This window comes from Myotis yumanensis, unplaced genomic scaffold (genome assembly GCF_028538775.1).
Source record: "Myotis yumanensis isolate MYYU_CA2020_CCGP unplaced genomic scaffold, mMyoYum1.0.hap1 SCAF_19, whole genome shotgun sequence".
Lineage (NCBI taxonomy): Eukaryota > Metazoa > Chordata > Mammalia > Chiroptera > Vespertilionidae > Myotis > Myotis yumanensis.
This window is the reverse complement of record NW_027223770.1, coordinates 9,034,333-9,059,185: the sequence shown is the minus strand read 5'-3', so window position 1 is coordinate 9,059,185 and position 24,853 is coordinate 9,034,333. Positions and strand designations below refer to the sequence as shown.

The following is a 24,853-nucleotide window of genomic DNA, read 5'->3' as shown; positions in this document are numbered from 1 at the left end:
CCAGGTCCTCCGTTTCTTCATCCATGAAATGGGCATAACCACCTCATTTCCTTAAAGCGTGGGAGGCCCTGAGGACCAGGGCTGCTGTGATGGTGGTGAGCAGGTCCTGCAGGAAGAGGGCCAGGAGGAGAAAGCTTTGGACTCTCCTGAGTCTCGTTCCTCCAAGCCCTGGAGGCTTTTGCTGAGTCATCCCAAATCACCAGCTCGGCGTCTGTGAGTTTTTCCGAGAAGACTCGAGCTTTGCCTCCCTCCCTCCACGGTGCTCCTGCACAGGCTCCTCGGGTGCTACATGGCGGGATCCTTAAAGGCCAGAGCTGTGCCATCTCCATTTTTGGTGTCAGAGTTAGCACAGAGCTCAGCAGTGACTTTCATGCATGCATGCATGAAAGAATGAATGAATGCATAAATGAATGAATGAATGAAATCTCAATTGATTGACAGGCCAATTTGGGGAGGTACATTGGCCTGTGGTCCAGCCAGAGACATGCATGCAGCAGGCGCTTAGGGTTTGCTGATTGTGGTGAGTCATGGGTTAAGTTGGGAGGACTTGGCTTTCACCTCCGATCTGCTACAGGCAGCCCACAGGCCTCGCTCTCTTCCTGCCCAGACATTCATCAACACTTCCTCACGCGTCGCACACTCATTGGGTGCTTACAGTGTGCCTGGCACCATGGTGGGCGCTGGGCATAAAATGGTGACAAAGACACAATGGGACTTAAAGTAAGTGGCTACTTATACCAGGTGATCTTTTGGGGGGTGGTACTTAGTCACCCTAAAACACTCTGCTCACTGACGTCCAAAATCCCATCATTAAAGTTTCATTCTTTGTCTCAAGGCTTGTTCTTGGATAAAGGAGCAGGAGCTTTGAGGGGGGGCGGTACAGCCAGCGTCCTTAGTAGTCATTTACCTTAATGAGGGGGAGTTGTGCAGGACTTTCCCAAAAGCGAGGAGAGAGTTGTTTTGCAGTGGGGAGTGGAGTTCGCACGCACTAATCTTGCAGGTAAAAGAGAGGGCAGGAGGCAGAGAAGGGCGAACGCTGCCGGGTATAGATTCTATTGGGGATGCAAAGCTCCAGAAGCGCCCGAGAACCCAAGGCCAATTCCTGGGTCGCTCCCGTGCCATCAGGCACTCTGAGCGCAGGGCCCTGGGACCTGTGCCCTCACAAGCCCCCACTGCCATAGATAAAGGAGTGTTTTGTGAAATGCAAAGCGCTTCTACAGGTGTTAGCTGTCAGTTCTGGTCTAGGGAGCCTCAGACTTGTTGCCAAGGTTCTCTCCGGCCCCTGCATCCCCTAAGGGCAGAGCAGAGTAAGAATCAGGCCTGTAGCCTCCCAGACACCATTTACTCTCTGCAGCGGAATCCCTCAGGTGTGCACAGGAGTGTGGGCTGGGCCCAGCAGGGTTGACTCGTTTCCTGCAAACAGAAGTCTGGTGGGGGTGGGGGTAGGGGTGGGGGGAGGAGGGTGGAGGGGGGAGAGGGTTGGGCGTTTCTTCTTAAACAGGACCCAGGGACTCGGGTTATCAGACAGCTCAGTGACAAGGCAGCAGTGATGGGGAGACTGGCCTGGTCTTTGGGGCTCTTCTTAGCCCAACTCGGCTCCCCATTTGGGCCAGGGCAATGGGGGGAGACCACAGGGCAGTGCCAAGGCACCAGGCTGCCGTGTGCAATGTCACCGCCGTTTCCTCGAAGCGATTGTCTTGCTGTCGTTAGTTATAATGACATAATGCATGCCCAAATCTCATTGTAATGGAGCCGTGGCAGGCTCTGACTTAGCAATGCAGTTACTGAGCAAGATAACAGGCCTCAGGAAGCCGGGGCTTGCGCCCTCCCCCTCCCAATGAATCAACAAGAGGAAACTCATCCGACAGCATCATCGTAATGATGTTTGGCTTGTGAAGGCTTCATTTGGAGAGTGGGGGAGTGGGGGTGGGGATTGCCTCGTCTCCCAATATAATCTGCGTGAGTTCATTCAGCTGCCTACTCCTTTCTTTTTTCCTTCTTTCCTCTTTTTAATGCACCTACACAGTGACAAGCAGCGACTTGTGAATGGAAGCCGCTTTCAGTAGAGAACTGATTATGTAAGCAGGTTCCGGTGCCAGCAGGGATGGTGGGGCGGCGTTCTGCGCTGCTGGGAGGAGGGGTGAGGTCTTCCAGTCCGTGGGGAGGCCCTCCCTGGGAGATGCCGGCACAGAAGCATCTGTGTGGTCCATTCTGTCCCACAGCCTGGCCCCCGACCCTGTCCCCTCCACCTGTCGGCTTTCCCCCCTTCCCTGTATGGCTGGTTTAATCTGTCAGCTGAAAGCAGGATATGGGAACTTGGCGAAGGCGCTGAAATCACTGGAAGTGGCGGCCAGCGTGTCGGGCTGGGGCGTCTGGCCAAGTCTTTCTCCCAAAGCCCTGCAGATGGGGGGCTTGTGGGACAGGCTGTTGGGTAGGACGGAAGGTGGAAGCTTCTGACGTTTGCAGTTTTTCCTCTGATCGTTACAGTCCTACCTGTTGTTCACCAGAGCCGAGGGAGGCAGCAGCCCTGGGCGCGGGCCCAAGGACAAGCGCAGGCGGACACCCACTCAGGGAAGGGCTGGCCCTCAGAGGGCAGACCAATGACACACCGCCTGTGCCTTTCAGAGAGGGACACGCTGCTGTCTCGTTGGGTCTGTGTTTTCTCTGGGTTGTCTAGGTGGAGAGACCCTGGTCCCGTTCCACGTCAGCCACTCGGGCCACCTCTGTCGGGGTTTCTGCCTCCAACGCTCACGTGGCCTCTGGGAAGAGACTGGTGGCTGCAGACAGGCTCCCCTTGTCCTGAACCTGCTCTGAGGGTGAAATGCTACAGAGCCTAGTAGCGGGAGTCCTCAGGTGGCCAGAGAGGCCTCAGAGGCTCCCCAGGGCCCTGGGATCGAGCAGACTCCCGCCCTGGAAAATTCTCCCTCTGGTTGTCATGGCAGCAGGTCTGGGATGGGGCCTTTTTCCCAAGGGGGCACCACAGGGATGTCATTTCTGATTGACATGGACTGTCAGGGTGGCCTCAGGTCTCTCCTGCAGGGTGGTCTCCGGTGCCCTGGGGGGCTCCCCACTTGCTCTCTGTATCACACCAGGCTCTTGCTAGAAAGACCACTGAGCTACGAGCTCTCTATTCGGGGTCAAGTCCCAGCCGTGGCACATGGTAGTCATAGCCTAGAGCTGTGGTTGTGCACAGGACGTGAAGGGATCAGGGGCTTGTCCACCAAGTCACAGAGCAGTCATGGGGGTGAGACCCCGCACTTGGAATTGACATGAGTGATCTCCCTGAATCCTCACAAAACCTGGGCAAGAGCCTTATTCTGATGCCCATTGTGCAGACCAGGACTCCGAGGCTGCAGACAGCAGAGAGATCTCGGTTCTCCAAATGCACAGCGTCAGTGAAGGGAGGTTCCGGGACGCAGACTCAGATCGTTTGGACACCAAAGTCAAATACTGAATTTTCACAGCAGAGAAACGGACCTCCCAGGGCCCCATTCCTCTGCCCTGTAAAACGGGGTAACAATCAATCAGCACTTCGCGTATGGTTCAGGGTTGCTGTGAAGACCGAGCAGCTGAGGATGCGGCTTAACAACCTCGAGCTTTGGTGTCTGGTCTTCAGCTCCTCCTGGCGGGATCTGAAGCATGAATGTCGTTCTGGTGAAGGACTGGCGTGCACCGACCAGTAGGAGGCAGTGTGCTCAGTGGTCAGAAGCACGGTTGGGATTCTGGCTGTGCCCCTTGCCAGCCTGTGACCTTGGGCCTGTTGCGTGACCTCCCTGCCCTCAGTTTACTCACCTGTAAGATGGGAATGAGAATAGCACCTTCCTCATAGAGTTGCTGTGGGGATTACGTGGGTTAATATGTATATGAAGCACCTGGAGTGGCCAGTCCATGCTGTACTGTATACATGTTAGCTGCTTATTATTTATATAGGACTTACATTTTAAAAAAAATACATTGATTTCAGGGAGGAAGGGAGAGGGAGAGAGAGAAACATCAGTGATGAGAGGATATCATGGATCGGCTGCCTCCTTCCTGCATGCCCCCCCACCCCTGGGGATTGAGCCCACAGCCCGGGCATGTGCCCTGACCAGGAATCCTGGTTCAGAGGTGGGTGCTTAGCCACGAGCCACACTGGCCAGGCAGGACTTACGTTTTTAAGGAAATTACGTCTGGAGTCAAAGTTGTTTCACAATAACCGTCTGCAGTTGGAATTGCTACCTCCATTTACAGACGAAGAAGGGGCTGAGCCCCAGAGAGGCGAACCCATTTCCCAAGGCCACACGGTGCGTCAGGGACCAGAGAAAGGCTTAGCTTCAGGGATGGCACTGGCCCAGCCACAAAGCTCGGAGGCCAAGCAGGTCCACCAGGCCAACGACAAAGTGCAAACCCAACCAAAAGTGACAAAAATGGCAGTCCCAGGCAGGCTGGAAAAGGCAGACGGTTAATTTGGTGGCTTCGGGATCCTCCCTGAGGGGCCCTGGTAGCTAGGGCTGTGAGCACTCCAGGTGGGTGCAAGGGGACGCCACACCTGCTCCAAGCCACAGAACACGTGGCCGCCAGCAGGTGGCCGAGGCCCCCCTGGGGAGCTGGGGTGCTCCCAGGTGGACAACCGGGGTTCAGCAGGCTAGTTCTCGTGCTTTCTCGGAAGTTGGGATCCCTCCCAGCTTCTGTCCCCATGCCCCTGCCCGTGCCATCGGCAAACCTTTAGAAGGGTCCGGAGGGATGGACAAGGAAGGCGTGGAGGCGCCAGAGATTTCGGTGGATGGGGAAGCAGGGGAAGGTCTTTTATAAAACCAGCTCAGCAGCCTGGTCGCTTTAACCTGATTAATTACATTAAGCCTTTGTCAATATCACCATTACCTCAGCCCGGGCGGCTGCTGGTGGAGCAGGAGGCTTATTCAATATTTAAGAAGCCCTGCATTGCAGGCCAAGGGTTTGGGCCGCGTGGGGAAGCAGCAGCGGCAAATGTTCAGGGACAGTCTCTTAAGCGGCCGATTCGATTTAAAAGGAGAGAAACAAGAGGAGGAAAAGCCTCGCAGCCCTCACCTTCCCCCGGGGGTCCCCCAATTTCGGGTCACATTACACAGCGCACCCCAGAGCTGTTTGCTCTGGCGCAGGACCAGTGAACGCAGCCCTGGACCAGGAAGCTGGGTCTGCAGTTCCGCTTTCTCTAGACGCGCGCAAAGCGGAGGCTCTCAGAGGGCTGTCCCCAGACCCACACATCAGCATCGCAGGGACCTTTTAGAAATGCAGCTTCTCGGGCTCCGTCCAGGACCCCCCAAATCAGAGACCCCGAAGCTGGGAAGTGGCCATCGGTCTGCTCTCACGAGACTCTCGGGGTCTCTGATGCAGGTTCAAGTTTAAGGTGCTCGATTGTGAAGACCAGGGGCTTTGCAGATTGCAGAGTGCTCCGTCCACACTTGATGGCTGTTTCCAGGGGGACACAGGGCGAGAGACAGGGATTTTGTGGTTCATTCATGCTCTCCAGCCAACACTGAGATTCATGTTTCTGTTCCTTTCCCCCGCCTGGCGCCAGAGGGGCCTGGGCCGGAGAGGGCAATGGATGGAGGCAGGTCTTTAAGATCTATTATTCATGGGAACTAAGAGAAGCTTTTTGTGTGTGTGTGTGTTTTTTTTTCTGATATGGTCTCGGATTTCTTAGAATTCATACCCCAGGGAAGTGGCCGTGGCCAGACTGCATGAGGCAGAAAGTACCCTGCCTGGCCAGAGACTCTGTAACCCAGGTTATTTTGGGGGTGGGGTCTGCAGAAGCTCCTGGGTAACCTCAGAAAGGGGGGTGCGCGATGCCACCACTGACCTTGATACGATCTCCTACCCATTTTCCCACTCCAGCCTCTCAACAACTCTGTGAAGTAGAGGCAGTTACTGTCCCGTTTTACAGACAGGGAAATTGAGGCTCTGAACTGTTCATTAATTTGCTCAGGCTCACCAAGCTTGAGCTTAGCTGGGGGTTGAACCCAGGTCCATGTGACTCCAAAGCCTGAGCTTCTGATGGGAGATTCTGTCATGAAATTTGTACCACGGGTGCAAAGAGGGTGGTGTGTGTGCGTGTGTGTGTGTTTGTGTGTATGTATTTGTGTGTTTGTGTGTGTGTTTGGTTGTGTGTATGTGTTTGTGCGTGTGCATACGTTTGTGTGTGTATGTGTGTTTGCATGTGTGTTTGTGTCTATGTGTGTGCCTGTGTGTGTTTGTGCATGTGTGTATGTGTTTGTGTATGTATTTGTGTGTTTGTGTGTGTATGTGTTTGTGTATGTGTGTATGTGTGCGTGTGTGTTTGTTTATGTGTTTGTGTGTGCGTGTGTGTTTGTATGTGTTTGTGTATGTGTGTGTATGTGTTTGTGTGTATGTGTATGTGTTTGTGTGTGCATGTGTGTGTACGTGTGTTTGTGTTTGTGTGTGTGTTTGTGTTTCTGTGTTTGTGTGTGTGTGTGTGTGTGTGTGTTGAGGTGAGAAGACAAGAAGAACCTTTCCTGAGGCTCTAGTTCTTCCTCTTCACAAGGATAAAGTGAAAACATGCATTTTCCCGGGCAGGGAGCACTGATGGCGAGAGGACCCTCTCCTACGGGCTCTGACTGATAAGAGGCCAAGGCAAGGCCGAGAGGGAAGAGTCTGTGAGCTTGAGCCATTTTTTCAAATGCAGAAAGAGGCCATTTCACTGTCCTGCCCGCTCTACGGCACCCTCGACAAGGGGCTGTGAATTGTGCCTGGTTGCCTCCAGGGCCTGGGAACGCCTCGCCCGTGAGAGTAGCACGCCCTCCTTTTGATGCCTCCAATGGTGACAAAGCTGTTCGTTACCTTACGCCAGACTCTCCCTTGCTTTGCCTGTCACCTGGGGATGCCACATCCGGCGGGCAGCTGTGTTAGGAGAGTGGTTATCCAACGTAGTGGTTAGAAGTGTTGGTATCAGAGGGAGACACAGCTGGGTTATTAGCTGGTGGCTCTACCACTCCTGGCTGGTGATCCTGGGTGAGTTAAGGCAACATCCGCGTCTCAGGAATGTTAATAACGCCAGGGCCTACTTCCTGGGAGGGGGATGAAGGAGAATGAGGTGGGGTGTGGAAATTGGCCGTGCAAAGGCTGTTAATGTCTGTGCTGCCCACCTCTGCGAAGTACAGACCCTCAGGGCAGGATAGTGAGTTGGTCAGAGCAGAGGCTCTGGAATCACACTGCGGGGATTCCATAGGTGGCCCCATCATGTACTAGCTGTGCAGCCTGAGAGAAGTTGCCCAACCTCTCTGTGCTCCAGGTGCCTCACTCGTAAGAGGGGACCGGTCACCATTTCATCGGGTCATTGTGAGGATTCGGTGAGTTAAGTACCCAGGAGAGTGGGTGGCATATGGGAGGCACTCAGAAACTGGCCGCACACCCAAAGGAGTAAATGGAGGTAATTTAATGAAGAGACTATTTACAGACACGTGAGCAAGCCAGCAAGGTCAAGGGAAGCCAGGATGCTGAAGCACCCCAGTATCCTACAGAGGGCCGGCATCACCTCCAGGCTGGAGGGGCAGAGGTGGGACAGTTATGGACCAGAAGAGACAGGGCTCTATGGTGCGGTCCTCCTGACAAGAGCTGTGGCCTTCAACAGAGGCCATGGTGTCTGGTGGGAGGGGTCCAGGGGGTAAATACCCCAGTGCGTCTCTCTTCTCACCCCCTCCGGTCTTCTGCTGGTGTCTTTCGTTAGATAAACCCAACCGGAAGCCAGAGGGCAAGGTTGCTGCTGATACGGTCCACGCAGGGCAGCTTCCCAGGGCACAGAGCAGGGTGGAGGGTGAGTGGACCTGGAGGAGTGAATGGAAGATACCCAACAAAGCGATTTTTATTATTAGGTTGGACCATTTGATGCTGCCCCCATACAATGGTATTTGCCATGTAAAAACAGCACATTAATATGCTTAACCAAAGATTGTATTGTTTGCACTGACAATCAATAGAGAAGGGTGGTCGGAAGGCTCATTGAGACATGACTCAGGTCTGAGTCCTTGAATAGTCCACCTGCTCCCAGTGTGACCTTGACAAACCCCAGGGCCTCAGTTTTCTCATCTGTGAAATGGGAATGCTCCTCAGATGAGAGGATGGGGACTTCTGTCATTTAAAAAAAGGAATAAGTGCCACTCCCTGCTCTGAATACAGATGCTCCTTGATGTAATAATGGGGTTACGTCCCCCCAATAAACAGAGATTTATTTGGAAATATCGTACATTGAAAATGCATTTGGTACACCTAACCAAACATCATAGCTTAGCCCAGCCCACCTTGAATGTGCTCAGGACACTTATGCTAGCCTCCGGTTGGGCAAAATCATCTAAACAAAGCCTGTTTTATAATAAAGTATTGGTCTCATATAATTTAGTATTGTATCGCTTTGGAACCATTTATACTAATAAAAGGGTAACATGCTAATTAGACCGGACATCCTTCCGTACAAAGCCATGGTGGCGGGGCCAAGGCAGAGGCAGTTAGGGGTGATCAGGTCAGCAGGCAGGTGAGCAGTTAGGAGCCAGCAGTCCCGGATTGCAAGAGGGATGTCCAACTGCCCACAGGGATCGGGCCTAAACTGGCAGTCAGACATCCCCCAAGGGGTCCCAGATTACAGAGGGTGCAGGCCGGGCTGAGGGACAACCCCCCTCCTGTGCACGAATTTTGTGCACCAGGCCTCTAGTCATGAAATAAAAAAAATCATAACTCAAACCATTGTAATTTGGGGACTGTCTGTATTTTGTCCTTAAGGGAAGGATGAGGATGAAACTTGGGGTTTCCATGGCATCATGAGATTTAGGGCTGTAGGCGAGTCCGTTCCAGCTGAACTTTAATCCGAATGAGTTTCATTGCAACCTGGGCCTAAGTGGCAGCCAGGGGCCATTAAGCGAAACGACGTGTTTTAATACGCAGACCTGCCTAATCACATTTCCCTGTTTGGGGCCGTGTGTCTGTGCATGCACGCACGAATGCAGAAACCCGTCCCGAGCTTCCCTCTCCTTCCTCCTCGCCGGGCCGTGGCTGAGGCCAAGATAAGCCTGGTTAACAGCACAACAAAGGCAGGTTTCTGCTTTATCAAGGAATCAGGTAATTGGCTGGGCTGTGCAGGGAGCCCCGGAGGCTGCGCTGTTAACAGCGTCCGCCTCTGCGGTTGCTACTGTGGCATTTGGGTTTATAGACTCAGGGCTCGGAGGGATCCATAATCCAGGGGAAGAAGGAATTATTAATCATAACACAAATCAATGATAGCTTCCACTTGACCGGCGGTATTTTGTGCCAGGCCCTGGATCCGGGGCTTCCTGTCCATTATCTTACTCCATCCTCACAGGAATTCTGTTTTGACACGGAGCCTATCGTTGTCCCCACTCTACAGATGAGGTCAGGGAGGTGCATATACTTGTCAGGCTGAATGGCTTGACCCCCAAACCCGTCCCCTAAGCTGCCCTGCTGAACCGACTGCTAAAAGCATGTGGTCTTGGCTTCCGGGTCTTTAGGTGGAAGGAGGGATTGTCTGCGTGGAAAGTGCTGGGGACGCTACGCACTGTGGTTGTTGAGCTGCAGTAACAAGTTCATCACTGCCCCCCCTCTATTTTCAGTCCTGTTTCCCCCTCCTCCCTGCCCTCCCATCACCCCAAACTCCATCCTCATGGTTTCTCTGCTCCCTAAACATTCCTGTCCACTGACACCTCTGAGCCTTGTTCCTCAGTTCCCCTCATCCTTCCCTCCATCCTTCGTGTCTTGCGCATTCCAGCTCATCCTTCAAGAGCCAGCCCCGATTTCCCTCACCTGGGAAGACTCCCCTGACCCCTTCCCTAGGCAGGACCATTCCCATCACCTGTTTGTTCCCATGGCATTTTGTACATTAACAAAACAAAGCCTTTTCTGGACACACACACACGCGCGCGAGTGCGCACACACACACACACACACACACATTTTTTTAGAGAAGGCAGAGAAATTAATCTTTATTTTTAATTACTGCCAGCTCTCTCATCCTGACTTTAAATGCTGCCACCTCATTTGTCTTATTAAGTATTTAGTTTTGCTTTTAATTAGTGCTGCTTATTGTCGCTGAATTTTAATAGTCAGTGCAGGGTCTCAGCAGGCCTCGGTGTGGATGTTTCACAGGTGACTCCTGTCCTCCTGCAAGGCCCGGGCGTGGGTGGCTGAGCCTCTGAGGTGGAGGGAGGGGCTACAGGGAGCGGCTGAAGGCTGGTGTACTTTTTTCCAGACCTCAACCAATCCTGGTGGAAGTTAGATCCAAGGTATCTGATCGATGAAGACACACAGAGAGTTCAGGAGGGTTGCGATGCAGAAATTCAATTTAAATTTAACTTAAGGGGGAAGCGGGTGGGGAAGGAATATACTGGCTCATGGTATCCAAGAAGGCCATAATAGATTCAGGTAAGGCTAGATCCAGCATTCCAGCTCATCATCAGGCACCAGTCTTCCTCCATCTCTCAGCTCCACTTCCATCCTTTGGCAAGTCTTTCCCGCGTGGTGGCCGTGGTGGCAAAGGTCACCAGGATCAGCCCAGGCTTCTGTGCTTTGAGCTTAACAACACCAATGGGAAGAGGGCACTTCCAGCGTACGGAGCACGTGTCCACCCCAGGGCCTTTGCACTTGCCTCCCCGCTGCCTGGAATGCTCAGCCTCAGAGAGCCCTTCTGACCACCTATTTAAAGTCAGTCGTCCCTCTCCATCACCAGTCCCTTTTCCTGTTTTATTTATCTTTAAAGTGCACATCATCGGCTGGTCCGTCTTATATTTGACCTGTTTGGTTGTTGTCTGTCTTCCTGCTGGAAGGCTGAGTAACAAGGTGGTTTTCCTCTTTTGTGTTTGTTTTAATGCTGTATCCCCAGTGCCTAGAATGTGTCTGGCATCTAGTAGTAGATGTTCTATTAAAAAAAAATGGTTTTTTGGTTAATCTTCACCCAAGGATATTTTTTCCATTGATTTTTAGAGAGAGTGGAAGGGAGGAGAGATATATAGAGAGACGCATCTATGTGAGGGAGACACATTGATTGGTTGCCTTCTGCACCTGCCCCAACTGGGGCCAGGGATCGAGCCTGCAACCAAGGTAGGTGCCCTTGTCCGGAATCGCTCCCTCAACCCTTCAGTCCGAGGGCCGGTGCTCTAACCACTGAGAAACCGACTGGGGTTATAAATACTTTTTGATTCTTCCCGTTTCTCAAGAGAAGCTGGCAATCTGTATTTTTCAGTTAGATCCTGTGCTTTTAAAGCGTTGGCTTAACTTCACTTTTAAAAAACACTGCATGGGCCAAGCAAAACCTGCTTTCAGCCTGGATCCTGTTGTGGACTCGCAACCACCCCCCATTTGAGGCCCTTTGTGTAAGCTCACCCCCCCACCCCGTCAGATAGTTTGAGTGAGTTTTCCCAGATCCCTAACTGAGCAGTGATGGGCTGGGCTCAGGGGAGGGCGGGAGGGACAGGGACAGAGACAGAGATGGAAGTGCATGCGCACCGTCCAGCTGGCGGCTGCCTGTTCTGCTGTGAAGCATCTGGTTTAATTCTAAGACTGTGGGGTGGGGGTGGGGGGTGGGGGGGGGTGCGAGGCTGACTGTCGCATTGAACTCCACACAGACCGCTGAGCTCACACAGGTCCCCTGCAGCACCCCAAGCCTCACCTAAAGCCCGGCCCCGCCCTGCTCCGCCCCCCGCTGAGGGGAGCTGTGATACCTGCTGTGACTGGGAGTTAAATGTGTTTCAAGAGTTGTTTTCCGTTCAGCTAAAACCTGCTGAGATTCTGGGATGGAGGCAGGGTTCCTCAGCAAACAGCACTGAAGGAGAAGTAGGCAGAACAAAATGGAAAGGGGAAAGAAGGGGGGCTTTGACTCTGGCTTTTTGGGGTGTGGGATGGGGCCTCTGAGGCAGTTTAAGATGCAGGGTGGTGTCAAGGTTAGCGCCAAGCGGTGGAGGTGGGCAGAGCAGGAGCCAGGACTGGCTCTGCCACTTACCGGAGCACGGATTCAATGCCCACTGCTCTCACTGAGCTCTGCAACGTACTGAGGGTTTATTGAGCATCGACTATAGATCATACTCAAGACTGGCTGCAAAGTGAACATGCAAGGCCCCATGCCCAAAAATTACTAAGAATTTCAAGGCAATGCAGCAGAGCATTAAGCCAAATGCGGGCCCATCTAGCACAGGGTCCTTCTGTGTCCCCTCCCAACTTCTCACCTGTTCAGCTTCTCTGGGAACAAGGCTGTGCTGTAACCAGAGCTTCAGGGAAATTGGGGGGGGCCCTGGGAACACGGCCCCTACCCTTGCTGGGCACGTGACCTTGACTCAGTGAGTGAGAAGAATGTGGGGTCAAAGGCAGGATCTTCAGCTCCGATCTGTTCCTGCAGGAGGGAGCTGGGACCTCCAGCAGGAACTTCCCTCTGGGGCCTGAGGCTCCCCCTCAGGGAAGAGGACGAGCTGGGTGAGGTCTGGTCCCATCCTCTCTGTGTCCCCGAGTGCTGGGCACGGAGCAGGGCCTTGGGAACGGAGACGCGGCTGAAGCACTGGGTGACGGCCTCTGTGGTGACTGTGTTCCAGGCGCACGGGACATCTGCCATGACCGACACCGTGGTCAGCAGCAGCTCCAGCCGCTGGGTGTGTCCCAGCGACCGGCCCCTTCAATCCAAGTAAGTCCCGGGTGGTCTTGGGAGTGGCTGGTTCTGGGTCGGTGCGGGCCTGGGATTTGGGCTCTCCAGGGACGACAGGAAGAGCAAGCCAAGGCCTGGAGTCCCTCCCGGGCGGGGGCAAAGGAACCCGGGGGGAGCTTTGTCATGGGAACTTCTCCACTGATTTTACTGCTTTTTAAAAATATATATGTAGAATTGTTTTAGTTTTTTAAAAATTGATTTTTTTACAGAGAGGGAGGAGAGACATGGATTTGTTGTTTCACTTATGTTTCCACTATGTATGCATGCATTGGTTGATGCTTGCCTGTGCCCTGACCGGGGATCCAACCCGCAACCTTTGCGTATCTGGACAATGCTCTAATCAACTGAGCTACCGGGCCAAGGCCGGGTATGTCATTCTAATCTTCCACCAGAAATACACCTACTCTCCCAAGCCCTTCCCATGATGCCCCCTTGGGCCCAGACTTATTTTGCAGAAAATATTCTACCCACCAAACAGCGTGTCTCTGGAAGATAAACAGTTGCCCGAAGGGTGGACGGGGTAACATTTATTTTATTTCTGAAACGTCAGTTAATTAAAATCCCATGCATCCGAGAGCTTACTTCCGTCGGTACAAGGCCAGACAATTTGCTTTACGCTGAGATGAGAGTGATCCCGACAGCCTGGATGCAGTTTCATTAGCAGTGCGCCCGGGCTGCCGGGAAACAGCTTGGCATTCTCCGTGCACATGGCCGGCCGGCTCGCTCCTGCATGTCCTTGGGATATTGAAATTGTTTTCCTGCCCTAACCGGTTTGGCTCAGTGGATAGAGCATCAGCCTGCGGACTCAAGGGTCCCGGGTTTGATTCCGGTCAAGGGCACGTACCTTGGTTGCGGGCACATCCCCAGTGGGGAGTGTGCAGGAGGCAGCCGATCGATGTTTCTCTCTCATCGATGTTTCTAACTCTCTATCCCCCTCCCTTCCTCTCTGTAAAAAAATCAATAAAATATATTTTTTAAAAAAATTGTTTTCCCACACATGCTAATGGGTGGATTACAGTCATCACACATGCTCTCGTTGGCTGCAGCGGTGATGCGGGTGCTTGTGATGTCTTTCTCCGGGAAATTAAGACAGCCAGTCTTCATTAACTGCTGGCTAGCCAGACACGCTCACTGCTTTTGTGATTCTCAGATGCCTTCCTCTCTCGGCCTCCTTGAGTCTAGGGTGTTTGAAAGAGGCAAAGGAACCTGCGTCTGGTGACGGTTGGGCAGTGGTTTAACTCTTAAAAAAAAAAAAAAAAAAAAATATATATATATATATATATATATATATATTTCATTGATTTCAGAGAGGAAGTGAGAGGGAGAGATAGAAACATCAATGATGAGAGAGAATCATTGATTGGCTGCCTCCTGCATGCCCCACCCTGGGTATCCAGCCCACAACTCAGGCATGTGCCTCGACTAGGCGTCAAACCATGACCTCCTGGTTCATGCATCAATGTTCAACCACTGAGCCACACCAGCTGGGCTAGTTTAGCTCTTTATGTTGGGAAAACTTGGGGAGAAATGCTGGGAAGGTCACGCCGCTCTATAGCTTTGAAGTCTGCCAGCGAGAGAGTGCCAGAGACCAGAGGGGGAAACCGAGGCACAAAGAGAGGACATAGGGGAGGTGTCTGTGTAGGGTCGCACACCTGATAGATGGGGCTGCTGGTCTCCTCCCTCAGCCTGGGCCACTGAAAGCTCTGCTTCGGGAGGAACCGGTTCCTGCTCAGGGCTCATGGCCCCCCTCAAAGTGTTCGGAACAAGAGCCAAGGATGATGTTGGCCATGTCACTACGTGATGTCTCTTTAGGACCCCAAGCCCATGATTTAAATGCATAAATGATCAGCTCGGTTCATCCATAAGCTGAACTGATTGGTCATTTTAATCCCAGCTGTGGCTTTTACAAGCCCACCCTGCAGTGACCTTGTTTTGGATGAGCCGCAATCCGATCACCATGATTTGGGGGAGAAAATGGAAGCAGGTCCTTGTCATTTAAACCACCTGGTTTTGCATCCATACAGTGCTGCTCTCATGATGAGATTTCTTTCCTGACTTTGCTCTTTCTTTCTCTCCTTTCTCTGCCTTCCTCCAGTGATAAAGAACAGTGAGTATTTTATGCTACTATTTTATTTCTCGACCAACTGGATTATATCTCTGTTTGTTTGTTTGTTTGTTTGTTTGTTAATCCTCACTTAAGGATATTTTTCCATTGATTTTTAGAGAGAGAGAGTGGAAGGGAGGGGGAGAGACAGAGAGAGAGAAACATTGATGTGAGAGGGACACATCGATTGGTTGCCTCATGCACACGCCTGACTAGGGCCAGGGATTGAACCTACAACCTCAGTACATGCCCTTGACTGGAATAGCATCCCAGACCCTTCAGTCCACAGGCCGACACTCTGGGCTGACACTCTAACCACTGAGCAACCGGCCAGGGCTAGCATATCTTTTCTGATCTAAGTGGCTTGCCCCTACAAGACAGATGGTCGGAAAAGGAACTAGCACATTTTATATATCTAAAAAAGAAATTTAAGTGGTTTTAAAAAAAACTACCCTTTTGAGAAAAAGAATTATGAAATTTCAGAAAGTATGTTGATGAAAGGACGGACAGCGTTCCCTTAGGGGAGCCCTCAATTTCATTCTTGTGGCGTTTCAACAAGTTTAGTGACCACTCAGTGCCCCGTTTCCACAGCCTTTGCCTGGGAGCTCTGTTCCGACATAAAGGAAATATTAACTGAAACAACTGCTTCCATTAATAAAAGGTGATGAGCAGGACGGAGCTCGCAGGAAGTCACGCGCTATGCATGCCGTCCCTGCCCCCTCAGGGGAGGTCGCCCGATTTCCCGGTGAGCTGCCCTTCGAGCAGAGGTCCTCGCTCTGCTCACAACCTTTGTCTTTTCAATGGGATTCATTTCCCAAACAGGCATGACCGGTTGGATGTCGGGTCCAATCAGTGAGCAGTCGGCTGCAGAGCAGCAGGGCGCTGATGGGAGAAGGGAAGGCATCTGCCCTCCCCACGATGGGGAGTTAGCACAGGCCAGAGGCAGAGCGCGGGGTCTGGCGTCAGAAGACCCAGTGAGTCCTGCTCTGGGACTCGACATCCGTGGGGCCGTGGACATGCCTTTCACCTCCCAAGCCCTGGCTGTCTCCCCTGCAAGACAGGCAGGGTAACCCTGTCCTTCCTCCCTGACCAGGTGGACGTAGCATCCAAGGAGGTGCACCGGAGAGCTCCGTGAACTGTGAAGCACACTGAGCACAGCGGGGGGGGGGGGGGGGGCAGTGAATCACAACGTTGCCTTACCCTGTGTGTTGTATATATACATTGTACATACGTATCCATACGTATATTACCTTGCGTGTATATTTGTATATATACAGTGTGTATATATATCACTTGCATAATTTGTTCAGCTCTTTTGGACCCAAAGGACCACATCACTGGGCCCAAAATCCTCTAAAGGTTTTCTTAACATCGATGAGCTGACCCCAGGAAATGACTTCCCTGGTTCTGTGTCTCAGTTTGTCCATCTGTCAAATGGGAGCTTTGGACAAGTTAATGGCTAAAGGCCGTTGGAATGTTCTACAATTTCTGTTGTTGGCCGATAAGACTCTGGCCAGACTAGATCTGCTTCTTATGAGTCTGGTGAGTGTACTATTCAGACATGCCAGGGAGAGATGTTGAGACATTGTCAGATTATAGATATAATTATCACAAGAGAGAAGCTCATGACTCCAGAGGGTCTGGAGGCTCCTAGAAGCTTCCAGAATACAAGAGTTGAAAGGTAGAGTCTATGACCATACTCTTTCACTCCCTCCTCCCCTCCTTTCTTCCCCCTTTCTCCTTTCCTTCCTTCATTATCAACTATTCACTGAATGTCTACGTATCAAGCACTCACTGTCTTAAGCCCCGGGAATACAGGGATAGCCAAAGTATGAGTATGTGTCTAGCGGGGTCTACAAACAAATAAACAGCCAGTCCCCAACAAATATACCCCAGTGTGCAGTCACGGTGGGCCGAGCAAGCACAGGAGGGCCATCTAGCGCAGTCTTGGGCATCATGATGGGGAAGTGAAATGTAAGGTGGGCCTAAGGGAAAGTAGAACAAGATGAAGAAGAGATAGATGAGTTCCAGGTGGAGGAACAGCATGTGCAAAGTCCAAAAGTGAGAGAGCATGGAATTTTAGCAGAACCAAGTGGAGCTCAGTCTGGCTTACCAGATTAGCAGGAGCCTTAGATTCCCTTAGCATTCTGAAGCGGGTTTGGGGTGACCCTGGCTTCCTTCTGCACCCCCTTTAGTCTGGTGGGGGTAAATTTCATCTGAAAGGACCTTTATACCTACAGGGCATGTGGAAAACATTTTGTGGTGTGGCTGCCCTTCCTTCCCCATCCTTTCCTCCAGGATTCATTAAAATCTCATTCACTAAGCTGTAAAGCGGCTTCCTGCTGACACCTGCCTGTGCCGGCATCCTGGGGGAGGGGAAGGGGTGAGAAGAATAAAGGAAAGCAAAAGGATTAATTTTCCGCACAGCACCACCGTGTAATGCTTCAGAGCCTCGGTGCCCCAACAGCACTTCCATCATCGCACTCCTTTTGGGAGTTATAATTTGTTAAAAGAGACATCTGGTGGGTATTTATTACGTGACTATTGTGTGCATGAAATAAAGAATTAAGGCGGGAGGCAGACAGGAGGCGGGAGTCTGCCCTTGGCAGATATTTAGGGAGAAACATCTGTGAGCGGCTTCCACCTGGAGTCAGGACTCATTCCTTTTGTATTTGGGGCCACTGGTGGAGGGTTCCTTCTGACCCTCTCTTGATGCACCTGAGCAGGTACCTTCAGGTAGCGATCAAGCAGGTCCAGGTTGCTGGTTTCTTGAGCCCCTGAGCGTACTTGCTCCACACATGTTTCTCGGCCACTCCCTTCCCTCCTCTGAGGGGCAGGCATCTGGAAAATGAGCAGGTCAGTTGCAGTGATCTGTAGGCTTTTTGTTAGCAGTGAAACTCATTGATTAATATTTTATTCCGAAGCTAAATAGATAAGACAGGTGAGAGTGGCTCTGGAGAAGGACCATTAGTAGCTGACAGCATTAAATACATCATGGTGAACCTTGTGCAACTGTAATTTAAAATAATACCAAACTGCAAAGTAAATGTAAGGAGTCTAGCAAGCTTCTCATTTGTTTGTTGTTGTTGTAGTGGGCACTGTATCAGCTAGCTTTTGCTGTGTAACAAACCATCTTAAAATTCTGTGGTGTAGAACAATTATTTGTTTCCAGGAATCTGGGCTCAGCTGGTGGCTCTGCTGATCTTGGCTGGACTGGCTTATGTGGCAAAGGATTGGCTGATCTAGGATGGCTGGAATGACTCAGCTCTGCTCCACAGGCCTCTCATCCTCCAACATTCTGTCCTGGGCTTGCTGTCATGTCATGGCAGAGTCATCAGAGACACACAGGCTTTTTCAAATTGACAAAGATTTCCCTCTTCCTCCTCCTTTTTCTTTACAACATAATTCTTTAAAAAGAAACTTTCAATGAAGGAAATGAACCTGGACAGTGAGGGATCAAGGAAGGCCTTTCTGAGTTGACTTTTGAACCAGATTTGAATGATGAGAAGGAGCCATCCATGGGGAGATCTGGGGGGATAAATGTTCCTGGAAAGGGGACAGCAAGTGCAAAGGCCCTGAGGCAAAAAACAAGGTTTCAGTGTTTGAGATTGAGCAGGGAGGCCAGCGATGCCGGGGTGCAGTAACGGGGTGATGAGGACGGAGGCAGGTTAAGGACAGATCAGGTGGGACTTTGCAGATGGGCAAGAAGACTGACTTTTATTTCTACCAAGGTCAAATTCACAGGACATAAAATCAACCATTTTACAGTGTACAATTCAGTGGCCTTCAGCATTATCACAATGTTGTGCAACCTCTATGCATTGTGGGGTTTCTTCAAAGTCAGTGAGAAGGCCCTGGAGGGTATTGAGCAGAGGGGGTGAGCCTGTTTAGCATTTATTTGTTCATCCCCAGAGGCCCTGGCTCCAAGGCAAGGTGTGTTTCCACCAGAATTTCGCCCTCCTCCCCTTTCCTGCTTCTCTTCGCTTTCAAACTCTTCCTTCTCTCCTAGTACAAACCAGCTAAGATAGGAGGAAGGCAGAGGGCGGGGGGGGGGGGGGGGGGGGGGGGGCGGGAGGGAGCAGGGTGAGGAGATAGGGCTTTTGATTTTTAACATTGAGTGTCAAAAGACAATTTCATGGCTGCTGGTGAGAGTGGAGCAGTGGAAGTAATAGAGGCTGGCAGCTAATGGGGTGCTGGCTCTGGAGGATTCTAGTTACTATTCCCCCCCCCTAACAGGGACCAGCATTTCTAGTGTTTAACCCTGCATACCACTCGGGTGATGTGTCCCAGTGCCCTGGGGCGTGGACCGTGTCATCCTTGGAGATGATCATAATGTGCCATAGACCTTGGCTCTCCATCAGCAGCCTCTGATCCTCTGCACCGTCACTGGGGCCACGCGGGCGGGCACTCGGTCCTCTTCGTACTGTGGAGGTTAAGTGCACAGGCGGCCCAGGTTCGAATCTCACCTCAGCCACTTCCTGGCCACGCAATGTGGGGGAAATGGTCTAATTTCTCCATATCTGAGTCTCCTCGCCAGTAGATGTTTGACAATCCCTGTCTTGTAGGGATGATGAGAGGATTGAGTGAGGTAGTGTGGTGCCCAGGAGGTGCGATGTCCGTGTTTGCTTGTTTCAAAAAGCCCAGAAGAACACAGGATGGAACTCAAAATGCTCCAGGAGCTTCTGAGGCTGGAAATCTGGATGTTTATGTGAAATCAAGGGGTTTTTATAAGCCTCATTGACAACGACTTTAAGTGCGTTATTTTTTAAATCTGTAGCTCGAACCCTACATCTTTGTGCCAGGCAGGGGCTGGGGTCTACCTGGAGCCCAGGGCTTCTGACTGCCCTCCCAGAACTGGCTCTACTCCGGCAGAAGTCTGCTGCTCTGGAATCTTCTCCTGAGAATACCCTTGTCCTCCAGGTTTCCGTGAGCTGCCTGCAAATGTGTGCTAAGCCCATAATGAGAATAAACCTATTGTACTGATGAGCAAACTGAGGCTCTGAGAGAGACGATTCTTTAGCCCAGAGTCTCCCAGCCGGGGAGTTTCCTGGCAAAGGTGTGAACTAGGGGTTTACCAGACCCCAGGGCCTGGGGGTCTAACTACAACTCCACACTGCCCACTGGGTTTCCTGTCCAGCCTCACGCCTTCCCAAATTACCTTTCAGGCTCCAGGCGGGCTGGTCCGTCCATCCCGGTGGTCAGCCCGACAGACAGAGGAAGCAGGAAGAGCTGACAGATGAGGAGAAGGAAATTATCAACAGGGTGATCGCCCGGGCCGAGAAAATGGAAGAGATGGAGCAGGCGCGGATCGGGTGAGGCCTGACACTTCCCATCCATCCCACGGTCCTGGAGGCGGGGCCTGGAGGCTGCGCTGCTCAGGGCAGGGGTGCTGGGCTGGAGGGGGGCTGCCTTTGCGCCTTGCCATCTGTGACCCACCAGGCCACCCACCCAGGCAGAACTGGAATCTTTGTCACATGAGGTTGGAGGGCTGGAGGAGGAGAGGGTGGCCTGGGGGGTGCGGGGGGGGGGGGGGTTACCTGGGGAGGGGGTTTTCCAGAGGGGGAACGGGGTTTTTCTGATGGGGAGGAAGGAGAGTGTGGGCCTGTGCCTTGTGGGAAGAGGGATATGTGTGTTAAGGATAAGCCCTTGGAAGCAAGAATTCCTCTCAACCTTTTTCCTGAATAGCACTTAGCACCAGCTAACATATTTTATATTTACATATTTACTTTGATGATTGTTTATCTCTCTCTGTTAGATAAGGTTCCCAAGGGTAGAGATGCTTGCCTGTTTTGTTCACCACCGAATCTCCAGAGCCTGGTACATAATCGGCGTGCACGGAAATATTTGTTGAGGGAATGAGCGAATATGACAGACAGTGCTGCCTCCTCATTTCCCTCGCCATCTCCTGTGGCCAAGAGGCTGGAGGGTTTAGAATCTTGTAGTTCAGGGTCCAAATTCCCAGGGAAGGCACTCTGATTGGCTGCCTTATGTCAGGTGCTCTCTCCCGTCCAATCAGCTGTGATGCCCATCTCATATGAACATGGCCATTGGTCTGACTCTGGGGGGTGAAGTTAAGGTGTGGGGAGTGTCTCTGTGGCCTGAGAAGGTGCTAGCTTGAACATCCTAGAACAGGGTAGATGGGTTGCCTGCCTGTCCTCCATGTCTTGTGATTTGCCTTGACTAACCTGGTGACAGGATGAAGTAGTGCAGTGGTTAACCACTGGAGCCCTTAAGTCAGAAAGACCTGGGTCCAAATTCCAGACCTCCCTCTTCCCTCCTTGTGCCTCAGTTTCCTCCTCTGCAAAGTGGGGATAACATGAGCACGTCCTTCTCAGCGAGCGTATAACATGCGACGGATTCATGCGGTGCCTGGCGCAGAGCACCCACTCATTAAATGGCGGCAGTCATTTATCAATGAACTTGCTGTGGAAGCTCAGGTTTGGTCACTGGTCGAGGCCTCTGTTCTAAAATTTATGCCCGAGACTCCTGCTTGGCAAGCCCTGGAATTCCAGCAGCCGGCTTCCGTGGAAGGAGATCTGAGAGGCTCCCAGGGAAGCTGGGCCGAGCCGTTGGTGGCCAAGCCTCCCTTTGCTGAGATGCTGTGTTTTCCACCAGGGTGGGGGCGGCAGTTGGGGCAGCGATTCTGGCTGCGGCTGTTTCCCCGCACGCTTCCAGCAGCAAGACCTCGTTAGAAGCATCGCCAGAGGCAAACCCAGTGCTATTTGTGTCTGAAGAGCTCGAACCTGCTGCCCTCGTTCCAGTTCTTCCCACGCTTCCCTGGGAGAGGATCAGAGAGGAGCCAGATAAAAGCAAAGCGACACGTCAGATGCGGAGCGAGGCTGAAACCGGGGTGCCACTGGGGCCCCCACTTCAGAACCTGAGGTTCCCAGTGAATAAGCTTTGGGAGCCTCAGCTTCTCCACCCTCAGTGAAGTGGTCAGTCTGATTCTCAGGACCCTCCTGATCAGACTGTGTGTTGGGTGTTTGCTGGAGTCCTCTGGACCCTGGGGTTACCTGCTCCTCTGGAGCGAGTGAACTCCTTCTAACTCTGTTAAAATAGCAGCTGTTTCTGAGCCCCATTCTGGGTCCAGACACCCATCTCTCTGATGCTGAGTCCTCTTCCTGTTACCTGAGTGAAAGCCATCTAGAGAGGTGTGAAGTCACTGTTGATACACATAACAAATAATCATCATACTGGGTACCATTTATTGAGCACTTACTATGTGCCAAACCCTGAGCCTCAAAACATCATATGGCCCGGCCAGTGTGGCCTTGTGGTTGAGCATTGACCTATGAACTAGGAGGTTATGGTTCCATTCCCGGTCAGGGCACATGCCCAGGTTGCGGGCTCTATCCCTAGTGAGCGGCGTGCAGGAGGCAGCCGACCAACGATTCTCTCTCATCACTGATGTTTCTATCTCCCTCTCCTTTCCTCTCTGAAATCAACAAATACATCTATATCTATATCTATATCTATATCTATATCTATATCTATACATATAGATATATATAGATCTCTCTCGCTCTCTCTATTTATATATATATATATATATATATATATATATATATATATATATATTTAAAACAACAACAATAATAACAAAACATCATATGGATTGACCCTTGAACTGCTTTTCTCAACCCTGTCAAGTAGATGCTATTATTATTACTATCCCCATGTTGCTAGTGAGGTCAGGCCCCTTGCCTAAGGTCACGTCGAGTGAAGATGTACGTCCTGCCGGGCTGGCTCTCAGAAGTATGCGCTCAGCTGTTAGGTGTCTTTCCTGAAGGCCTGACCCAAAATTTCTAGACTGCAGTGCATGGACGTTTGAAAGGCTCGGGTCTGAAGGGGACACGTTGGGAGCTAGAAGCTGCAGCTCCTCCTATGCTGGCCCTATGCCTTTCGGATCTTATTGACCTGTTTGTGCATAGCTGGTCTTCCTGCTCCTGTGGCTCTGAGAGGTCCAGGGAGACTCGCTCCCGGGCCTCCCAGGAGGTGCTGTCTTCCCGGGGCAGCTTTGCTAGAGTCAGGCACCCCAGCAGATCAGAGCTGGTTCTCTTCCAGAAGCCTCTTTGCTTCTGCCCAATGGGGTGTCTAAACCTTTGGTCACCACTCAGCCCACAACCCAGCTCTGCTGTCTTCAGCGCCCCCAGAGGGGAGATGATGGCCAGAAGAGGGGAGACTCATAACCGCCTCATCGTGCCCCCACACCCCATATTCAACGGCTAAGTGGGACGACAGAGTTTATTTTGCATGCCCTGCCTGCTACAGGCTTTCTATATTCGTTAGGACACTTGGCTTGCTTGCCAGAAGGGGAATTAATTCCAGCAAGGTGGTTCAAGTTATCTGTGGCTATATTAACAAAGCACCCTAACTTTAGTGACTTAAAGCAACAACAGTATGTTATTTTTGACAATTCTGCAGTTGAAGAATTCAGGCAGGGTTCTGCTGGGCAGGTTTTCTGCTCCACATGGCATGGGCTGGGATTGCTGACACGGCTGCATTTGGCTGGTGGCTGGGCTGGAAGGTCCAAGGAAGCTTCATGCCCATGTCCATGCCCATGTGTGCTCTATGTGGTCCCTTTCGTTCCTTGTTTGGTAGTCTGGCCTGAGCTCCTTCACATGGGAGGTGAATCCCAAGAGATCCAGGATTCTTAACAGCCGGGTCTGAAACTAGTAGGGTATTAGTCAACCATATTCTATTGGAGAAGCGAAATGGGTCCCATCTGCTTGTGGAAGAATGACTTATGCATCCATAGGAAGGCATTAAGGGTGGCCACTTTGGGAGACTCTACCACATTATACAACAAGGGGAATTTTAATGTAAGGATTCAGAGCTTTTTCTAGGGATTTGAGGACAGGAACACAGCCTAGCCTCATGAAAGGTCTGCTTCTCATCTCACATGGTAGAAAATATAGCCATGTGATACCTCCCCAGTGGTTATAGCTTTTCTTAGTCCTAACTCCAAATTTCCAGGGAAGGAACTCTGATTGGCTCAGCTCACTCTGAGTGCCCACCCCTCACCCAATCAGCTGTGGCCAGAGGTGCCAGGCTGCATGGACACTGAGGACTTCTCCTGAGTGTGCAAAGGGGCTTTGTGAGTTGGACACACACCCATGAGGTGTCCGCAGAACTTTTATGTGTATTAAGGCTGGAATGAAACATTTGCTTGGGAAAATTTGTGTCTGCAATTTTTGGTTTAAAAAACTCCCCCCCCCCCCCCCCCCCCCGCAATGGTAGGACCCTCTGCATCCTTATCATATTTCTTTCTGCCCGGAGCCTCTCAAAGGCATTGGCTCACAGATCCTGCCTGTGATGGGACAGGCAGCCGGGTGGCTTCCATTCGAGGTCACCATCCGTAAACAGATGGGCCCCAAAAAAGTAATTAGGATTTGTCATTAACCTTGGTGTCCAGATGCTGTGATGGAGGAGGCAGTCAGAGAGACACAACCTGTTGTTGACAGGATCTGCTGGGCTCCTATCACCTCTCCATCATCCCCTGTATTTTTGGCACAGAATTTTTCCAAAATGTGGACAGCGGGAGAAGTGAGTAATAGTGCTTATTAGGTAGGCGTCATTCCCGTGGTTTGACAAGCCGACAATAAGCAGGTCATTCTCTCCTCTTTCTAAAGGAAGAACTCCCCACTTTTGTGACCTGGAGTCAGGCCTTCTGTGGATAGGTTTCAGGGGTCCTGGGGGATATTTTAGACACATTGATGCATGTGTCTCTGTGCATTTTTTAAAATATATTTTATTGATTTTTTACAGAGAAGAAGGGAGAGGGATAGAGAGTTAGAAACATCGATGAGAGAGATCGATCAGCTGCCTCCTGCATGCCCCCCACTGGGGATGTGCCCGCAACCAAGGTACATGCCCTTGACTGGAATCGAACCTGGAACCCTTGAGTCTGCAGGCCGACTCTCTATCCACTGAGCCAAACCGGTTCGGCTTGTCTCTGTGCATTTTTAAGAAGGAATATTCATAGGTCACACCAGGTTTGGGGGGACTCTGAACCCCAATGTTGAAACTGCTGAGCAGCACCTCCGCTTTCTCAGGGATTGGGCCAATGCCTTCTCATGTGC

At 51.6% G+C, this 24,853-nt stretch overlaps 1 protein-coding gene across 4 annotated transcripts in view; it reads left to right on the top strand.

The window, feature by feature from the left end:
* RPH3A (rabphilin 3A) overlaps positions 1-24,853 on the top strand; it is a 144,576-nt gene that overhangs the window by 86,057 nt on the left and 33,666 nt on the right. For 3 of the 4 annotated variants that reach the window (XM_070399828.1, XM_070399830.1, XM_070399827.1), the window contains exons 3-5: positions 12,558-12,646; positions 14,763-14,774; positions 19,937-20,083. In XM_070399828.1, the coding sequence (XP_070255929.1) occupies positions 12,576-12,646; positions 14,763-14,774; positions 19,937-20,083 (230 nt within the window). In that variant the 5' untranslated portion in view covers positions 12,558-12,575. The remainder of the gene's footprint in view (positions 1-12,557; positions 12,647-14,762; positions 14,775-19,936; positions 20,084-24,853) is intronic. The other variant, XM_070399831.1, reaches the window with a different exon arrangement.